The sequence below is a fragment of the Mesoplodon bidens genome, assembly GCF_964165515.1.
Source record: "Mesoplodon bidens genome assembly, chromosome: 4".
Taxonomy (NCBI): domain Eukaryota; kingdom Metazoa; phylum Chordata; class Mammalia; order Artiodactyla; family Ziphiidae; genus Mesoplodon; species Mesoplodon bidens.
Window position 1 is genome coordinate 163,126,292 of NC_138160.1, and position 20,705 is coordinate 163,146,996.

General features: G+C 52.0%; 1 protein-coding gene across 4 annotated transcripts in view; it reads right to left on the reverse strand.

Moving 5' to 3' along the window:
- Nucleotides 1-20,705, reverse strand: part of WWC1 (WW and C2 domain containing 1) — a 148,139-nt gene that overhangs the window by 19,255 nt on the left and 108,179 nt on the right. For all 4 annotated transcript variants that reach the window (XM_081231708.1, XM_081231709.1, XM_081231707.1 and 1 more), the window contains 8 exons: nucleotides 15,640-15,729; nucleotides 14,302-14,837; nucleotides 10,731-10,839; nucleotides 10,250-10,330; nucleotides 9,498-9,584; nucleotides 8,097-8,289; nucleotides 2,482-2,634; nucleotides 1,749-1,840 (listed from right to left, as the gene is read on the reverse strand). In XM_081231708.1, coding sequence (XP_081087834.1) covers nucleotides 1,749-1,840; nucleotides 2,482-2,634; nucleotides 8,097-8,289; nucleotides 9,498-9,584; nucleotides 10,250-10,330; nucleotides 10,731-10,839; nucleotides 14,302-14,837; nucleotides 15,640-15,729 — 1,341 coding nt within the window. The remainder of the gene's footprint in view (nucleotides 1-1,748; nucleotides 1,841-2,481; nucleotides 2,635-8,096; nucleotides 8,290-9,497; nucleotides 9,585-10,249; nucleotides 10,331-10,730; nucleotides 10,840-14,301; nucleotides 14,838-15,639; nucleotides 15,730-20,705) is intronic.

Sequence of the window (20,705 nt, forward strand, 5' to 3'; positions counted from 1 at the left end):
GCTCTCACTTCCTCAGTGGCTCTTCCTTCAATCCCTTCTGATAACCCCACACAGTCGGTGCGATGTCCCCACTTTTCAGCGGAGGATCAGACAAGGTCAGAACGACTTGCCTAAGAGTGGGGGCTCTTGAGGGGGAGGGCAGGGGCTGGGAGGAAGCATGTGTGGGCTTCCGGAGAGCCGGTGACGCTCTGCTTCTCGATTTGGGCACTGGATTCACGGGTAGTTTTGTTTCCGAAAATTCACTGAGCGGTACACTTACGTCAACATTTCTGTATGTACATTATGTTGCAATATACAAAGATTAAAAATGCTTTGCCGGGGCTTCCCTTGGTAGTGCAGCGGTTGAGAGTCCGCCTGCCGATGCAGGGGACACGGGTTCGTGCCCTGATCCGGGAAGATCCCACATGCCGCGGAGTGGCTGGGTGCGTGAGCCATGGCCGCTGAGCCTGCGCGTCCGGAGCCTGTGCTCCACAACGGGGGAGGCCACAGCAGTGAGAGGCCTGCGTACCGCATAAAACAAACAAACAAACAAAAACAAAAACAAAAACGCTTTGCCTAAGGTTACACAAAAAAAGATGAAGCTAGGATTTGAACCCTAGTCTGCATCACTGTTTCCTAAAGTGTGTCATAAGACTCTTCTGTGGGTAAACAAGGGACTAAACAACACTGATCACACAGTGAGAAAGCTGCGTCCTGTTCACTTCTCCTTCAGACCTGTTTACGTCAAGGAGGAAGTCTCTCTTGGGCAGTAGCATGTCTTTAACATTGCTGAAACACTGACTGACCTTCCTTTTTAACAATGGGAGAGGAGACCTTAGTCTTAGAACCTTGGCAAGCGATATACCCAGCAAGACTTGAATACTCTTGTTGTATTTTCATTACACTTAATCTTCCACAGTTACCTTCTGAGGCAGGCTTGGCTCATGGCCTACTCAATATCCATTCCTACTTTCTTCCTTAGTAACAGAATCCTGAATTTTGTGCCAACTAAGAGACCTCATTTCCCAGTCTCCCCTGCAGTTAGGTAGGCCAAGTAGCTAAGCTTGGCCAATGAGAAGCAAGTAGAAATTGCTGGGTGGGACTTTCAGGAATGCTCCTTGGTTACAAGGAGTGCAGGAAGACTCTGTTGTCTTTCCTCTTTCCTGACGCCTGCCTGATGGCTGGTGACTCCGCAGCCATTCTGTGCTTAGCAGCCTTGATGATGGAGGTCACACATAAGGCCAGCAAAGCAGAATGAGAGAAAGAGCCTGGGTTCCCAGTAACATCGTAGGGCTGACAGATGCGCCCCGGAATGCCTTTTTCCAGTCTTTTTTTTTAAGTAACAAAGAAGTAAACTTCTATCTTGTTTAAGCCCATTATTTCTGCTCTATGTTTCTAGCAGTCAACTGCAATTCCTTACTGAGGAATCTTCAATTTATGGCAAATTATACTTATTTCCACTTCTAGTAATATAAAGCTTCCTAAGATTTTTTTTAACCAAAATAAATGTAAATTCATTAAGACAAACACTAATATTAGATGTGAACTAGCATGAGTAATTCCTGGAACACAAAATGACAAAACGACAAGGGATTCTGGGAACTACTGTACCAGACTATATACTGCCTTTTTGCCTGCAGAGAACCCATGAGGAGAGAGGTTCTCCGTTTTCACAGAGGAACACTTCTGTTGGTTGCCCTGGTATTTGGGGATCTCATCCTTGGGCCCAGGTCCAAGCCAGGTCAGTTCCCAGGGACACCCTCACTTACCAGCTGTCTTCCAGGGTCTGTGCGCTGCTCCTTCCCTCCTGCCTCTTCTCCAGCTCCACAGCTGTCTGTTCCAGCAAAGCAGACACGGCATCCTGCAGAGACAAAGGCTGATGGGTCCATCTGTACACCATGGGCATAGCCCCACCCGGCAGGAATCAGAGTGTGTCACCCTCCCAGTGAATGGAGCGTAAAACTGAAGAGCAGAGTGGGTAAGCGTCTTGCTGTAGAGTCACATAAATTGGAAATACAGTCCTTAGTTCTTCTAACTGGCAGTTCTCTGGAGAATAACCTCTGCATGTACAGACAGAGTTTGGAAGACAGCCAAGTTTAGTGTTTGGGTGAGACGGAATTATAGGTCTCCAGCGGTAAGGAGAGCATGGTGTAGTCAGGGAGACCATCCCATAAACCATCAATAACAAAACAATCTGGGAAGGACTATGAGAGAGATAAGTACTGGATGTTTGAGAACAGAGGCATGGTGGCAAAGCTAGCTTGGGGGCTGTATTCAGGGAAGGCTTCCTAGAGGAAGAGTCTTCACACTGAATGGTGTCTATGGTGAGGAAGGCTGTGTGACTTGAGGAAATTATTTAATGTCTCGGAGACTCAGTTTCTTCTAATCATTACTCCACCTCTGATGTCCAGCCATCTCCAATTCAGGGAGAGGCTTTTCTTTCCATCCAGCCAGGTGCCGCATGTACAGGGGAGGGGTGCAAGGCTGTGTGACCCAGCTCACCGTGCTTTCAGGTCCTGGCATGGGGGCCATGGCTCCCGCTGGTTTGGCCTCCCTGCTCTGTTTCTTCAAGTATTTGTAGCTCAGGACGTTGTACCAGCGAGTCGACCTCTCCCCGGACCGGCAGACCTCAGCCAGGCTGATCTGGGCGCCTCCCTGTGGAGAATGGGAAAAAAAAGCACAACCAGGGGGTGACCAGGTATTCTGGGGGCAGTATGTAAGACACCACTCCAGGTGAGACAGAAGCTTCCTGGGAGGAAGAATTGGCTAGGTGCTAATCATTTTCCAATAACTCCCTTGTTCACTAACTTATTCTTTCATTGAGTTGTATGGGTTCTTTAAATATTTATCAGATACATGATTTTCAAATATTTTCTCCCATTCAGTAGGTTGCCTTTTCATTCTGTTGATGATTTCCTTTGCTGTGCAGAAGCTTTTGTTGGAGGTAGTTCCACTTGTTGATTTTTGCTTTTGGTGTCAGAGTCAGAAAACATCATGACCAGGACTGATGTCGAGGAAAACAACTCAAAGCTCCAGAAACAGGGGATCGGAGGCATGAACTGTAATATATCTATAGGGTGGCATGTTACATAGCTATGCACAAAAAATAAGGAAGATCTCTAGGTAGTGATGTAGAGAGTTCTCCAGGCTATATTAATTCCAACAAGATAACAGTCAGTTTCAGGCTGGCTCATAGGCGTGAATACTCTACCTCAGTAAACTGGATGCACTCTGATGGCATTTATGCATTTGTTCATTCGTTAAGTCAACACACACCCATTTTCCCAGTAGCCTCTGGGTGCCCGGCACTGTCCTGGGTGTTGTGGATAGGGAAGGAGTTAAGGCAGAGAAAAATCCCTGCCCTCATGAGCTTCTATTCCAGTCTGGGGGAATCAGATAATCAATAAGTAACTTTATATTGTGTCTCACAGAGTCTAAGATGCCATCGATTATAAAGTGCATTATTATTTCATGTACCACTAAGAAAGAAACGTAGGTGCCCATTAGACTATGACCTGCCATCTAGTGTACACTGCATCTTGATCTCACAGATGATAAACTGTGAAAATAACATGCACCCTGATACCTATGACATAGAGAAATATTAGGTGATGTAAAGTGCTGCAGAGAAAGTAATACAGGGAAAGTGGAGAGGAGGGGGTAAGAGAGTGGAGGGGGCAATGTGACTTTAAATAGGGCGGAAGCAAGTCATCGCATACAAGGTGACATTCGGGTTAAGATCAGACTGAAGCGAGGGGGCGAGACTTGCCCATCAATACCCGGGAGAAGAGGATTCTGGTTAGAGAGGACAGCAGTGCAAAGCGCTGGGGAGGGGGCGTCCGGGTGTATTCAAGGGGCAAAAGGGGGCCGGAAGAGGAGTCTTGGGGATAAAATCCAAGAGATGACGAGGAGCAGACCGTGGAGGGCCGGGGGGGCCAGGCAAAGGCCCAGGTGTTGACTGTGGGTGGAGACAGACACCATCCTAAGGCTTCAAGTAGAGGAGTGGCATGCAGTGGTCTGCGATCTAACAGGATGCCCCTGGCTACCGTGTTGAAAGGAGACGGAGGGCAGCAAGAACAGAAGCAGGGCGATCCCGTGGGGGGTTCTGCAACCATTGGGCCAGAGGTGGTAGTAGGTTAGGTCAGGAGCAGGGAGAGACGTGGTTGGAATCTGGGGATCTCCTGAAGGTAGAGCTTCCAGGAGGTCCTGAAGGATTGGAGGCGGGGTATGAGAGGAAGAATGGGGTCCAGGATGACCCTGATGTCTCTGGCCTGGGCAGTGGAGGAATGGCATTGCCTTTAGCTGAGATAGTGAAGACATGGGAGGCAAGGTCAGGGGCGTGCTTGTGGACACATCACTGCTGATGGCTACTGGACACGCAAAAGGAGATGTGGATTCCGGCAGAGGACATACAACGCCGAGATGAGTGGAAAGGCCCCGGCTGGCGCCATCCCATGGGATGGTGTTCGAAGCCAGGGGATAGGACGAGATCACCGAAGCAGTGCACACAAGTAGAAAAGGGGAGAGGAGCAAGGTCTCAGCTCTGGGGCCTTCAAACAGACAGAGGTCAGGGAAATGAGCAAGAATCTGCAAAGGAGACAGACAGAGAAGGCCGGTGATGGGGGAAGAAGGCCAGGAGAGCGAGGGGCCTGAGAAGCCAAGTCAGGGCAAAGGATGTTGAGGAAGAAGGAGTGAGCAATCGTGCCAAATGCTGTAGGCAGGCCAAGAGGGACAAGGATGGAGAGCCGGCCACCGGATTTAGCAACAAGGAGGTCCCTGATGAGCACGTTTCTGGTGGAACGATGTGGGCAAAAGCCCACGTGGACTGAGATACAGAGAGAACACACACACCTCTTTCACGCGTTGCTAGAGAGCAAAGGAAAGAAATAACGTAGTAACTGGAGGAAGAAATGGGGTTAAAAAAATTTTTTTAAAGCAGGGGAGAAATAACAGTATGTTGGCATACTGATAGGCCAGATCCAGTGAGGAGGGAAAACTGGAGACACAGGAGAGAGCAAAAGAGTAACGGTTGGCGTGACACCCTTGAGAGAGGATGGCCCTAGATGGGAGTGGGGAGGGCCCCTCCTTAGCTCCGGGAAGAACAGCAGAGCCCACGAGGACAGGCAGATGCGGCGTGGCAGCCGTGGGGTTCCTTCTACTCTTCCAGAGCTGGGTGTGAAGGGAGGGCCTCAGCGGAGGGAGAGTAAGGGCAAGGAGAGAGGAGAGGATAAGGATTTGTCACTGAGACAAGCAGGAGAGTAAGTGGTCCAGGGAGACAGAGTATAAACGCTGGGCAGCAAGAGGGCTCACAGGAAGTTCGTGACCACGATTTTAAAATGACACCGCAGGGCGGTGGTGTGTGCGTTTTGCTCCAGTTGCACGGGCGGAGAGGAGGGGAGAGTTCACTTTGATGGGGCTGGGTTTTTGCCAAGTGGGGATGGCAAAGTGAGAAAGGGGCAAGGGGGCGGTTGTGATGAGACATGGGATATGAGTGGGGCCTGGGCAGGGGGCTGCCTTTACAGAACGTGCACAGTCAGGGCTTGAGTAACCAGGACCCGGCTGGAAAGCCTGTGACTCCTGCGATGCCACCCTAAAGCATCTGGCGGAACTGTTGCCCACGATATTGGGGAAGGCAGTATTCATCCAAACCCATAATCCAGTAGGAGAGTGTGATGATGACACGACAAGATGCTGGAATCCTTGTTCAAATCCAGACTTCTCTACCTACTCGCTGGATGATCTGAGCCGGTTAATTAGCCTTTCTGGGCCTTGATCCCTTATTTGTCAGATGGAGATAATCCTAATATTGCTTCCCAGGGCTGTTGTGAGGATTAAATGAGATACTGCACACAAAGTTCTTAGCCCAGTACTAGACACGCAGACACTACTCAGGATGGGTACTATTGTCCTTGCCCGGCTGGTCAAATGGCTCAAAACAGACCAGGGATTCCACAAACCCAGCAGTGCAGGGAGACTGTGCTTGGGAGCCTATGGCCCTTCCTCCTCTTGTCTCATTTCCTTTCCTCCTCCAGCCACCAAAACACAACAGCCTAACACTCACGTCCCCACGGGACACGGGAACAGAGGCTTCCCGTTGGCCGAGGACGGAGACAAGCTACGGCGGGATGAGCGCTTTGGCTGCTGCCATGGCAACCAGCAATGGCCAGACGTCAATTAGGAAGGAGGAATAAAAGGCATCCAATTAGGAGAAGAAAAAGGATTGAGTCTCTTCTCATTTAGGAATGCTCGGGGCTAAGGAAACGCTTCACTGGAGGAGCCTGGATTTGTTTATTCATTTTTATTTTAAAAATTATATCCTTGGGGCTTCCCTAGTGGCGCAGTGGTTAAGAATCTGCCTGCCAGTGCAGGGGGCATGGGTTTGAGCCCTGGTTCGGGAAGACCCCACATGCCACGGAGCAACTAAGCCTGTGCAGCACCACTACTGAGCCTGCGCTCTAGAGCCTGCGAGCCACAACTACTGAGCCTGCGCACCACAATTACTGAAGCCCGCGTGCCCAGAGCCCGTGCTCTGCAGCAGAGAGAAGCCACCGCAATGAGAAGCCCGTGCACCACAATGAAGAGTAGCCCCCGCTCACTGCAACTGGAGAAAGCCCACGCAGCAACAAAGACCCAACTCAGCCAAAAATAAATAAATAAAATAAATAATTTTTTTTTTTAATTCTGTATTTTTTTTTCCTTTTTTTTTTTTTTTTTTTTTTTTGCAGTACACAGGCCTCTCACTGTTGTGGCCTCTCCTGTCGCGGAGCACAGGCTCCGGACGCGAAGGCTCAGCAGCCATGGCTCACGGGCCCAGCCGCTCCATGGCATGTGGGATCTTCCCAGACCGGGGCACGAACCCATGTCCCCTGCATCGGCAGGTGGACTCTCAACCACTGTGCCACCAGGGAAGCCCTATCCTTTTATATATATACACACACGTGTGTGTGTGTCTGTGTCTATCTATCTAGGTAGATATATATATATATATATATGTGCTTTTTTTTTTTTTTGGCTGCACTGCGCAGCTTGTGGGTTTTCTCAGTTCCCCAACCAGGGATTGAACCCAGGCCACGGCAGTGAAAGCCAGGAATCCTAACCACTGGCCACTAGGGAACTCCCTGGAGCCTGGATTTGGAAAAGCTTTCCGCTCCATCCTTCAGCGGCACCCACCCTGCCTGCCAAATCCTGCAGTCATCATCCACCTGGGGGCTCCAGGGAGCACTGTAACGGCACACAGAAAACATCCAGGGTCTGACATGGGTGGACCTGCCTGGGTTCTAACTCTGTTCCTGCCACTTCCCCACTGTGTGACCTTGGGCAAATTCTTTGTGCCTCGGTTTCCTCACTGGTGTAACAGTTACCTATTTTATAAGATTGTAGCGAGGATCAACAGAGATAATACATGAAGGAGCTTAGCTCAGAGCCCACCATACAAACTGCATCCAATTGACACAAGCTATTGCATTACTGTGAGCGTAACAACAACATAAATGGCAATGACGCTGTTATGAACCCTAGCCAAGCAGGAAAGGGATGGGAACTGATTTTCCGTGAGACCTCGTGTGCGCAGACACTTTGCTTTACATCCTTGCTACGGGGACCAGCAGTTCTGGCATCACCTGGGAGCTTGACAGAAATGCAGAATCTTGCTGCCTGCCTACCCAGACTTGCTGAATCAGAGTCTGCATTTTAACCAGAGCTGCAGGTAACCTGTGTGCACGTGAAAGTTCGAGAGGCACTGCTTTAGTGCTTCATTTAACCCTCGGAGAACCACCTGTGAGGTAGCCAGTGTTAGCTGGTTTTACAGAAAAGGAAACAGACAGAATTAAAGAGTCTTAGGCCACATAGTGGGGAAGGCTGGTGACTCAGCCTCAGGCACAAGGGATGTGGCGCTGCAATTCCACGGCAGAAAAAGGAGCTCCCCGCCCCCCCTTCCCCTGCTCTCAATAAGTCTGGGAACAACGCTGTTCATCTGTGGAAGAGCCCCTGCCTAGAACCCAAGAAAGGCTGGGCGGATAGCACAAGCTGTGTTTCTCCAAGCCTTCTTCCTGAAGTGCAAGGTGGACCAATCCCCAGAAGGACAGAAGGCTGCACAGATAGACAGACACAGTCCTCACCAGGCACGCCTCCAGATGGCTCCTGTCGGTGGCGCAGACATCGACTCTTAAGGTCTTCTGGTGAAGGGCTGGGTAGGACATGGACACCCAGAACATCTCGTTGAACACCAGGGTGTCCGAGGCGTCCAGAGGCCGGGTCCGGAACAGGCAGGTGGTACTCTCGGAGCAGGGAAGGATAGCCACGCGAATGTTCCTAGAGGGACAGAAACACAGGAGAGCCTGGGTCAGGTCAGCCCGGGTCTGGGGTTCAGGTGTTAGGCTAAACGGCTGCTGCAAATCCCCAAGGAAACAGCAGCGGACAAGAGTTTGTAATTTCTCCAGTAGTTATGCAGTTATTCATGAGGGATGCATAAGGGCCCCAGGGACAACGTGCTGCTTTTCCTTCTACTGAATCCCCCAATCATGAGGCCCTCAAAGCTTGTGGAGCCTGAGGCCAACGGTGTGCAAACTGCTGTGAACAGAAGGATCTGAGAGGCTGCTTGTTAACACTGAGAGATACTCATACAACCGCTGGTAGGAAGGCAAAATGCCACAACTCAGGTGGCGGGGAAGGTGACAATCCTAACAAAAGTACATGTGCATTCACCCTTTGACCCAGACAGCTGGCTTCTAGGCACAGATACTGCTGCACAAGTACCAATGAGTTACAGAGAAGGTTATTCATCCCGGCCCTGTTTGTAACAGCAAAGACTGCACACAAGTCCAGCGTCCAATCTTGTCTTCCTTCTGTTTTGCCTGTTTTCCGGCCTGCCTTCCTCCTTCCCACGTGTCACACCCCAGACGCTGGCTGGGTGCAGGCCACGGAAATATAAGCTCCTGATGCTGCCCTCAAGGCCTACGGTCTAGCAAAGGAGGAACATGTAGGCAGACGAGCTCAATGAAACATAAATCCGGTCTGCATAGGACCGAGCTGGGAGGCAGACAGTGCAGGTCTTTGCTGTATCAACAACTGTAAGGTAACACCCATCTCAACCTGCCAAAAGAAGCACAGTGATGGGAGCCGGCTCTTCAGAAAGGCAGGCCCGGCTCTTTCTGCGTGGAATACTCGAGCTTAGAGCAGATAAAAGAGGCTGTGACTTTCCTCTTCATCAGGCTTCAAGTTTACAAGGGCAGAGGTTCGCTCGCCACCCCTTCCTTAGTGCTGGCACCTGGTAGGGGCTCAGGACGCGTATGTGGAAGGTCTGGAGCTGTCTGGGGCGGTCCTCTTTAGAGTGAGCGTGTTTGCCGCCCTGCCTGCATCCACGTTCACGGCACTGACACTGTGCATCACGGTCATGTGCACTAAATACCCACAGAGGCTTACGGGGCCCGTTGGTGGAGCAGAACAGAGCAGGAGAGTGTCCCCTGGGATGGGCGCAGGGCGGGAGAGGATAATATACAGCCCGTCAGCTACACACTCACACTTTCTGGTCTTGCTGCAGCAACAGAGCAGAAAGGTTGCTCAGCTGGATGATTAATATTGCAAACTGCTTATTCTTCTCATCATACCTGAAATGAAAAGGGGGCATATGGAGCACCTGTTAGTAACACATTTATCTCTCTCTCCCTTAATCATCACAGATGCGGCTGCTGGCTGCCCTGGGGACTGCGGTGAGCTGGAAGGCACAGGCCCAGTGTTTGCTGCCATGCAGGGATGCAGGTCCAGAGCTGTCGGTCTGAATTTTTAAAGAGAAGCCAGAGGTTGTATCAAATTTCCTGACATTTCAACACTGGCAGTTAATTCCTATTTTAAAAAATATTGGGGCCAACCTGCATCAAGAGAAAACAATAAGAAATCTGGGCTGCAGCCCCCAGGGGTTGACTTCGGTCCAGGTGAGATGATAAGACAAAAGCCGTGGCAACGACGACCAAACAGACCAAAAGGCAGGAGGTCTTGGTCCCTGCCTGGCTCTGCCACTGGCCAGCTCAGTGAATCCGGGCAAGTTACAAGGTCTTCAAACCTTGTTTTTTCTCTTTTGTGAAATGGGGAACTGGGGGGCATGGAAAGAGACGCCCCCCACCCCCTTTAGTTAGGAGCCCACAGCCGTCAGCAGGTCCCGCTGGTTCTGCCTGCCTCGCTGGGCAGCTGTGAGGGTAAATGCTGGAGATGCTGCAGGCCAGGAGGAGACCCTGCACAGACCACGCCCCTCTGTCCTGCCCTCCCTGCCACTTACTTCAGGGCGATCTGAACCCGGGTTGCACCCACTACTTCTGACTCGTCACTGTCAAAAGCAGCGGCTTCTGAGGCACCCAGTCTGGAAAGCAACACAGGAAAGAAAGGGTGAGGCTTCCCTGTAGTGACCAGGGGCCAAAGTCATTTTCTAGAGACAGGGTTCTCTCTGGGAGGAAGCAGCTGTGTCCTCAAGGAGGAAGGTTTGGGTCTGCTCAGCCTCCCTGTGGACCCTGCCTGCCCACAACTACCCCGGATCCCTCTCTTAAAGCAGCAGCTGCGCTTTCTCTAATACTTGCTCCTCTAGCCATACACCCTTAATGGCAATTGCGGAACTAGCAGTCTCCCAAATGTGAAGCCTCTCCAGCCCCAGGAGGAGAAGCACTGCCTGCTTCTTCAGCACCACCCTCCTGTGAGTCCCTCCCACACACCTGAGGAGGCCCGGGGCCTTGCACACTCAGAGTTCCCAAGGCTCAGGGACCCACCTCTGCACGGAAGCCTCATACACACCACTGTCCCCGGCCACGGATTCATCCGACACTGCAGCTGAGACACAGGCCACTTTCAGGTCGCACCCCTGAGCCTTACTTGCAGCTGGAAGAAGAGAGGAAAAAAGGAAGGATGGCAAGGCAGGGTTTAGAAATCAGGATACTGTCGTCACAATACATCTTTTGATCCCCTCACTGTCGTAACGTGGTCCCACCAAAATCCAGCCACCTCTGAACCTGACAGCAAGGTCCTGCCTTTTTTTGCGGCACAGGAAAGGGTAGCGTGTGATTCTGTGTTTAACGTCTCAGACTCCAGAGCCAAACCACCTGGGTTCAAATCTCAGTTCTGCCACATACTGCTTCATGACAGTGGGACACTGATTTACTCCCTCTCAGCCCTGCATTCCTCATCTGTAAAATGGGGATAATAATACCTGCCTTGCAGGGCTGTTGGGAAGACTGGATGAGATGATAAAGGGAAGTCCTTAGTACACAGACTGGTGCAGGGGAAGTGCTCTAGAAAAGTCAGTACCACCATCCTTAGCTACTACGACTATCATTCGCATCACTACAGCGATGTCTTCTAGATCGATCCCTACACACCTGGGGCAAAATAACAGCCCCCGGACGCCCTTGGGAGGGGCAAGAGGAGGAGGAAGGGAAGGACGTAAGTCCTGGCTGTGCTACTCGCCTATCCCATTCCATTCCTAACTCAGCCCATCTCCCCTGCCCTTGACAGAGGCCCTCAGAAGTCTCTACCCGGGGCTCAGGCCCAAGCATTCAGCACACACTGCACATTCCTTCCTTCCCCCAAGTAATGGGTGCTGACGGTGTGCCAGGTCCACTGCTAAGTTCAGAGCTACTAAGATGAATAGGACAGCTCCTGACCTCCACGCAGCAGGGGAAGGACAGGTTCAGGGGCTTCAACCTCACGGCCAGCACGTCCCTGTGTGCCAGGCACATGGGCGGGGGGTGGGCAGACTGGAGAAGGGGCTGGGGGTGGGGATGGGGACAGTGAGCCTGGGAGAAGCCAAGGGGCCACGTGGGCGTGGCTTTCCCAGCCTGTGTCCCACATCTGCTGCTGCAGCCCTGGAGACCTCCTGCCTTCAGACCCACCCCTCTCCACCCTCCACTAAACCACTTAAGGAGATTAATTTGTCTGCTGACTGAACAGTGGGACTAATCGCATAACCTGCTTAGTGTCTGGGCTCAGCCTGGCATCAGCTGGCAGCGGGGAAGGCTTCTGGAGGTGGCATGAAGAAACGCCGACCTGAGACACGAGCGTTGTGGCGGAAGGCGAGGGGATGGGGGTCGTTCCCTGCACTCGGTTGGGGCCCCAGCATCCCCGAGCCAGCTGATCGCAGCCTTTAGACAGGGAGCGCCGGGAACGCTTCTTGAGCCTTGTTAGGGGTACCACCTGCACACCCCTCCTCTCCAGGGAACAATTTTCTGAAGCTTGCCACCGGCTGCAGTAGGAAGCCTGCTTTTATTTTTGTTTGAGGGCACTCAGCAAGACTCCCTTCCCGGTGAGGGAGCTCCAGGGATCTCTCAGCTCCTCTTCTGAGGAAGCGGCTGGCACGCACCCAGCAGAGCCTTTAATTAACGGGGAAATCTCGTCGTTTCCCCCTTGCTCCCACTGGCCCTTGCACATGAAGGAATTGATAGCTCTGGGTGCAGCGGCAGCCCTTCCACCCATTCCTGGAGCTGACGGCTGAAGTGGGTTGAGCTTCTAGCTGGCCTCACGGGAGCCAGGACCAGGAGCCCTTTGCCGACAGAGCTGGCACATGGCTCATTGCGGGTTCTGGGCAGGTGGTCCTGGAGCCAGTCCTGAGTCTACCGCTTCACAGCAGTGACAATGACCTTGGACAAGTCACTTAACCTTGCTGAGTCTCATTCCTTTCAGTCTGTGAGGGGAGGATAATAATAGCACGCACCTCATAGTGTTGTTGTGAGGCTTATGTGAGTAAGTGTGCCTAACGGTGCCTGTTATCTCGCACACCTGAACTTGATGCATGATGGCATCAGCGAGCACCAGGAGTGTCTTAGGAATAAATACACAGAGCTGCCTCATGTCCTAAGGGGAGCGTGATGATAAAGAGATTGGGCTCTGGGGTCAGAAAAACCCAGATGCCAATCCCTGCTTCCCCACCTGCTGGGGAAGCACCTCTCTGAACCTCTGTTTCCTCATCTGTGAAATGGGTATAATGGAAGTAACCTATTTCATCATGTAAAGCACATCGCTCACCACATAATGCACCCCAGTAAATTTTAACTATTATCATTTATTATGTGGTTGCTGGTAAAGATAAAGATTCTTCTTGTAATAAATCTTAGCTGTCATCATCAGCATCCGACCTGAAGCTGATGATGACAGCTTCCGACCTGAATCTCAGTCCACACCATAAGGCTCTTTTCTGACCCCATGCAGAATGGGAGTCATATCATTCCCTGGCTTCAAACAGTCACACGGATCCTTGCTGCAATGAGGGTAAAACGTAAACTCCTTACCTTACGCAACCCGTACTCTGCCCAATTCTCTGCCTTGTTGGTGATCTCCTCCCTCTGGCCCCTCTTGCAGCCCCTTGCTCCAGCCTCAGAGACTTTGCTCTTGCTTCTCCCAAGGCTGGCTCCCTCTCCCTGCTCAAGGCTCCGTTCAAGTGTTGCCTTCCTTCACCACCCAATCTGAACTGGCAGCCCTAACCCAACCCGAAAGGCTCCATCACATGCCCTGTTTTATTTTCTTCCTAGTGCTTTTATTGGTCTGCTTGTACAGTTATTGTCTGTGCCTTCATTTGCATGTAGGCTTCACGGGAACCAGGACCTTGTCTGTCCTCCACGCTGTATCCTTGTGACTAACCCACATGGCATATCAGTGGAATGAAAGAATGAATGAATCCATGTACACCCATTAGCACAGGACTGGCATTTAGTTTCAGGAGGTACTTAATATCTGTTGCATGAATGAACCCACCATGGAAAACCCTTCGCTCAAGACCTAGACCATAGTAAACACATAATAAATACCTACTGAATGAATAAATAAATCAGTATACCATGTAAAGATCTGGCACATAGAAAGCAGTCAGTAAATGTTGCCCGTAGGGGTTTCCCTGGTGGCGCAGTGGTTAAGAATCTGCCTGCCAATGCAGGGGACGCGGTTTCGAGCCCTGGTCAGGGAATATCCCACATGCCGCGGAGCAACTAAGCCCGTGTGCCACAACTACTGGGCCTGCGCTCTAGAGCCTGTGAGCCACAACTACTGAGCCCACGTTCCACAGCTGCGGAAGCCCGTGCGCCTAGAGCCTGTGCTCCGCAGCAAGAGAAGCCACCGCAGTGAGAAGCCCGTGCACCGCAACAGAGAGTAGCACCCGCTCTCCGCAATTAGAGAAAGCCCGCGCGCAGCAACGTAGACTCAACGCAGCCAAAAATAAAATAAATAAATTAATTAAAAAAACCACAAAACCACGTTGCCCATAATTATCACTGGGGTCTGGAACTCGGACCCGAGCACAATTCCCACCCTCCTCCCTCCTGGAGGCTCCCGCCCTCTGGATGTGGTGCCCTGTACCTTGGCCCAGCGGCTTGCCCTCTGTTCCGGGTTCCTCCAGCCGGTACCTCTCCCGGGTGCTGTTGCCAAGGCTCAGTTCGCAAAGAGTGGCACTCAGCTCGGGGTCTTCAAACTCTAGGTTGCTCAGGAAGGCGTCTCCAGCCAGGAGGGGGTCAGCGATGAGAGGGGAGCAGGGCGGGGACGGGGAGGAGAGCGAGGAACGGGGGGACAGGGAGCTCATGGACTTTGGAGTGCCGGACAAGGAGCGCAGGGCCTGCAGGCGGCCGCCCCCCTCTGTCTTCTGGGTCTTGGCCACCTCGTCCTCGTGGATGGTGGTGATGCAGCCCGAGGGCCGGAAGCCCGTGGCCCCCTCCAGGAGCAGGAATTCCACCTTGCTCTGTAGTTCCGAGTCCAGCTGTTCGAAGGGGTCATAGTAGAGGTCGGTGAAGCTGGCCGAGGTGGAGGAGTCCAGGCTAGAGGCGGCCAGGGAGCCCCGGCTGGACGTGAGGGATCCGGGGCTGCTGCCCGAGGACAGGCTCTGCATGCTGCCGGAGAGGCTGGGGCGGGGGAGGGAGGGCGAGGACACCGAGTGGGTGGGCCGCCCCGAACCTCCCCCGAGAAGCACCACGTGCACTGAGAACGCAACATCCCATCAGACCCTCTTGACAGTCTCCAGGGCGGACCACACATCCCCATGTCACTAAAGAGGATATCCTGAGAAGGCCACATAATCAGGAGCTGGCAGAGCTGGGATTCGAACCCAAGCCCGCTGCCTTAAAAGTCCACTTTCTCCTCAATATCTCTGTTTCTCAAACCTCCACCGGCGGCATTCCATTTTCATATTTCTCCATATCTGACTCCAACCCCAAATAATGCTGCTTAATATTTTCCTTCAACTCAACTCACTTTTTACACGTTAAGATAGTTTTCTGAAAAAGGAAACGTAATAGCCTAAGTGTAATTTGAAAAGCATTGTCAACCGTTAAAGATATTTGATGAAAACAGAATGTTGTGAGAAAATTCCAGCCACGTTGCCCACCGAGGCCCCAGCCTGAGGCCTACCTTCTCTGCGTTGTGCAAGTGGGCTGGAGAGACGTGAACAAGACACACCAGCACCCAACTGGGGCCTTCTGTTGTGCTTTCAGAGGACCAAGGAGGCTGCGGTCTGGGGAGGTGAAGGGCCCTGCCCCCAGCCACACCAGGCCCAGAGCGAGTCCCCCAGATCATCTGTCTGCCTGCTGTGCTTCTAAACGGGCACCCTCAGGCCATGGAGGACACGTGAAGCTGGGCTGGGCTGCCTCGGGACGCCTGCATGTGGCCGTGCCCAGGGGAGCGCTCACCCCACTGCCTACTACTCACCTTTTCAGCTGGCAGTGCAGAGCTGCTACCTGCCGGGTGGCTTCCTCAAGCTCTCTCACCAGCTGGTTCCTCTTACTGTTTAACTTCAACCTGAAGGGAGAGAAGGCATGAGTGGGGAGCTCGGAGGGAACCCGCCTCCATCTGCCCGGAAGAGGAATCACAGGCATGGGCTCACGGAGATGTACACACAGACCCACAGACGCACACACAAGAACTTCCTGGAGGCATTATATTATGATGTTTGGAGAGGTATGGCCTCTACGTATAATCCTATAGTAACTGCTATATGCATCACCTGCTATATACCAGGGGCTGACTAGGAAACTGATAACATTGCCTTAAATCATTTGCACAATAACCCTGCATAGTAAGAATTTTTTTTTAACCAATTTATATACGAGAAAACGGAGGCTCTTAGAGTTAAATAGTTTACTTAAAGCTAGAGAGTTACTGGCAGAATTAGAATTCCACCCAACCATCCCTCCCTATGCTGTGTACAGACATGCAGAGAGAGAAGACCAAGTGAAGACACGGTAGATGACCATGTGTAGATGGCCATCCACAGGCCAAGGAGAGAGAGCTCAGGAGAAACAACCCTGCCAACACCTTGTCCTTGGACTTGTGGCTTCCAGGACTGTGAGGACATAAATTACCATTGTTTAAGTCACCCAGTTTGTGGAACTTTGGTTTGGCAGCCCTAACAAATGAATGTACCATCTTAGGGTAAAATTTGGAAGGAGAAAAAAGGTGGGGTCCAGGACTGAGCTCTGAGTCTATCATCCCAAGGCTGAATGGACGGGCAATAGTCAGCCAAGGAGCTGAAGAGAGTGGTTCCAGAGAGCCTGGGGAGGATCCAGGTGAGCGTGACAGAGAGTGAGAACCCGGGAACTAAGGCCTGCACCCAGGCATGCCCACAGCAGAGCCCAATTCAGCAGCTCCCTTCCTGAAGGCAAAACCCTTGAGTTTAGAAGGGATGGCTGGATATAGGCTCTGCTCAGCCCCCAGTTTCTCCTGAAATTCCCCATGGGGGCAGCTTGGGTGGGCTCCAGAGAGGGTGCTGCTCCTTGGATCTGACAGGGAAGGAGCTCCATCACCCACTCATGACTTGGGCTGCTCTCCTGCATCCACTAGATTAGTGGTTCTTTGTCTGTGGCCCACAGAGCTCCCCCACCAGAAGGGGAGGTGTGCTCATTAAATGCACATCCCTGAATTCTACTTAGATCTACTGAATCAGAAAGTCTAGGGGCAGGGCTCAGGAATCTGCATCTTTTTTTTTTTTTTTTTTTTGGGCCACGCTGTGTAGCTTCCAGGATCTGAGTTCTCCAACCAGAGATTGAACCCGGGTCCCGGCAGTGAAAGTGCCAAGTCCTAACCACCGGACCACCAGGGAATTCCCTGGAATCTGCATCTTTATTCCCTATTCCAGGTGACTTTTAGGCACAGTAAGGTTTCTGAGCTGCTGCACTGGCTGGAGATTGTAAGGCAGGAACTGTGCCTCACTCTCTCAGCCCCTAGCATGGCGCCCGCCGCATGGATGTGCTTGAAAAGTTATTGCTGAATGGAAGACTTTTCCCCAGTTGATGGAGGGAAGGCTCATTTGCTCTGCTGAGAGACCTGGACGTTAAATCTCCCATGGTCAGATATGTCCCACCGTTGGCATCTTATCCCCTTATGCCATCCTGCTGCAGGAGGAATGATTGACTCATTGCTTCCAGAGCACAGCCAACCCAGCCTGGGGCCTGGGAGAAAGAGTTCATTTCCATGGAAAACCTAACCACGCCATCCCTCCACTGACACGCCCAAGGCCTCCAGCACAGGCCTTGCCGTGAAGACCAGAGCTGGCTTGAGACACAACTGCAAAGTGATAAGGGACCAGTCATTGGGGGAACTGGCCTTGTGAGATTTCAGAAAAGACCCCGGGAGCCGCGGCCTCGGCATGGTTCTTGGCCAGCTCAGTCCCCAGCCCTGTTTTTCCAGAGTCCTGCCCGGGACTAGGGGGGCTGGCAGATGGAGCCCATAATGAACAAAATCCCGGTTTTCAGCGCAATGGACACGACTATGGAATCTGACCCTTCATGAGAGCAAGACCTTGAAAGGGTGTGAGGTCTGGGGTCAAGGCGCAGCCTGGGCCACCATTTCTACCTTTGTTTTCCTCTCCCCTGGGAGGAGACCACAGAGGTGTGCTCTGGCAGTAAGTGCAGGTCCCCAGTGGAGCCCCAACAGGAGGCTGAGGGGACCGGGAGCCAGATGGCCTTGACCTCCCGAGCACAGGGGTGTAGCTACCAGCAGCCACACACAGATGCCGAGGCGGCCTCCTACAGGTATTGGGCTTTGCTGGCCATACGGTGTTTGCATGTGATGCCTGCCTGGCACATGCCGGGAGGCCAAGAACACATCAAGCGCGGAAGCAGGCAGAGGACCCAGGAGGTGGGGCTGGAACCCCCACAAGCTGCGGCTCAGCCCCTGGGGTGCTGGTTAAAAATGCAAGAGCCTGGGCTCCACCTCAGGCCTGGGGAATTGGTCCCTGGGGTGGGGGTAGGGAGTCCACACTCTAACAGGCACTGCAGCTCTCAAGGGTGCTGGGGAGGGCCCCTGGGGAGGGAGGAGGAAGCAGCGTGCAGGACGGGGAGTCCTGGGGGGACATCTGTGCCTCTGATTGATTCGACACTGGGGTTTGGTAGGCCCTGTGGTGTGCTCTTCCTGGATGTGTCTCTTCCTGGCCTTCTCAAAGGCACCTTGAAAAGAGAGGCTGTTGGGTGAGGTGACGAGTCTAATACTCCCATGTTGAGAGACAGAGAGAGAGAAGAGAGAGAGGAGCATGAGAAGCAAAAAGAGAAAGAAACCTAGAGAGAGAATGAGAGAGTCAGAGGGATGAACACAGCCAAACAGGGGGCCAGAGGCAGACAGTTGAACACAGAAGAAGACGGCTGGGTGGGCTTTCTCCTCTCTTTCGTGCAAGAGGCTTACAGCCGTCAGCCCTGTCCCTGTCCTTCCCGAGGCTCTCACCTCTTCCTGCCCACGTGTCCCCTGGTTTCTCTCTGCATGTCCCCCAGAGGACCTTGCCCTCTGGGACCTCGAGACACCTGCTCAGCAGCTGCTACGGCGTGGAGGTTCTGGCTTCCCTGGACTGGCCGTGTGAACTCACTGTTCCAGGGGAGCAATTAGACCTTTGAAAGACGGGGCTGAAGGCAATAATAAAAGAACTTCTAAGTGGGCAGGAGACTTAAGGCAAGCATGAGCTCCAGAGCCAGCAAGCCTGGGTTGTAATCCCAGCTCTGCCATTTGCTGATGTTGGGTGAGCCTCAGTTTCCACAACTATGAAATGGAGATTAACCTCAGGGTTGCTGGGAGGTTTAAATGAGATGATATAGCTTATAGAGTCTGGTACTTAATGGTACATTTTGCATGTAGTATAGGGGTCTCTAAGAGAATATCCAATCCTAGTTTCGAGAAACCAAAATTATGATAGCAGAGAAGAGCCTCAATTCACAATCTGGTTCAACCACCTGCCTTCAGAATATATAAGTATTCAATGTAATTATCCTGGTTTTTTTTTTTTCCCTATTAGGCCATTGAAGTCCATATTGGTCAATGACTTGCACAAGGTAGATGGTGGGAAGGGTATCTCTATTGACCCAACAAGGAGTAAGGCTGCCAGGGATCTGTTCTCTTCAGCTGCCGGCTGTGAGCATAATGAAAAGCTAAGGGCTTTCTAGTGACGGCTGTAGGGTCTGGGAGCAAGTCAGGGGCCCAGAGGACTGGTAGACAGATCAGGAGATGCATACAGAGGCCTGTAAGGGTCTGCCCGGGATGGCGAACCACTTATTCATTCAAGTAACACTAAAGGCACAAAGGTGTCTAGACACAGGCCTTGTCCCCAAGGTGCACAGACAGCCTTGGGGAAAGCAGGACAAAGTCTTGGCACTAAGAGAGAATTCTAGAAGGTGCTTCCTAGGGTTACAAAGCACCAAATACTGAAGCCCTCTCCTCCTCCCTCTCCCACCTGCCTGGTGGTAGGTCAGTGCTGATCAGCCACCCCTCCCAGGGGAAGATAAAGGAGAGGAAAGTGACACATCCTTGGTAGTAGTTCTGACAAGGGGCTTGGTGGGAAGAGATTCCCCACCATTGACCAGTTAATGGACTGTGTGATGTGGTTACAAGAGGCCAGAAAGAGGCTGGCCAACGTGACCCGTCTGGCACCCCACCATGTGCAAATAGAGCTTACTCAGTTACTAGGGGGGCGGGATTGCAAGCAGGGTTCCTTAGCACTCGGGAGGCTCCCTGAAGGCATCTTAGGACCCATCATGGGGTGATGCAAGGAGCACAGCCAGGCACCTAGGATGCCTGACCTGCTGCCACTGGGCCCAGACAGGTTTATCTGCTTCATAAACTGGGCTTCTGCCTCTGATTTCACTGGAAAGAGGAATTCCCTTACTCATCTCTCTCCCCCACCACCTCCCCCAACAAGTTTGAAAATCACCATCTTCAACTCCAGCTCCTTAAGGGCAGGGACCTTATTCAATAAAGTCTGCTGCCAAAAAGAGTGAAAATAACTGAATAGATTTTAAGGGTATCAGGGCAGGGATCGTGACTTGTTCATTTCTGAATCCTCCAAATTGCCTTGCACACAAAATATGTGCAACAAAACGTTTCTTACATGAATGAATGAATAAACAATGGGCTGATGGACAGAATGAATGAATGAATGAGAAACTGGGGACTGTAGGACCCACTGTGAACACGGAGTTGTGCTCTGTGCAATGTGGGTGTGGAGGCTGGTGAGACACTGAAGGAAGTAAAGTCTGTTATAAGGCTTCAACCGGAGAATGGAAACCAGTGGCTTTCAGGTTAAATCAAGCCCACAGATGAAGCTGATTTAGCCCTCATGGTATTTAAAAAAATTTTTGGATTAGTTCCCAATATTAAAAAAAAAAATCCAAAAAACTCTTTTCTTGAAATATGGGGGCCTCTGGCAGCCTGGGGCCTGCACCTCCACTGGCTGCAGACGGCGCCTGCTTTAGACAAGTGGGGTCTCTACCTTCCAGTCTAACATGGCCCACGGCCAG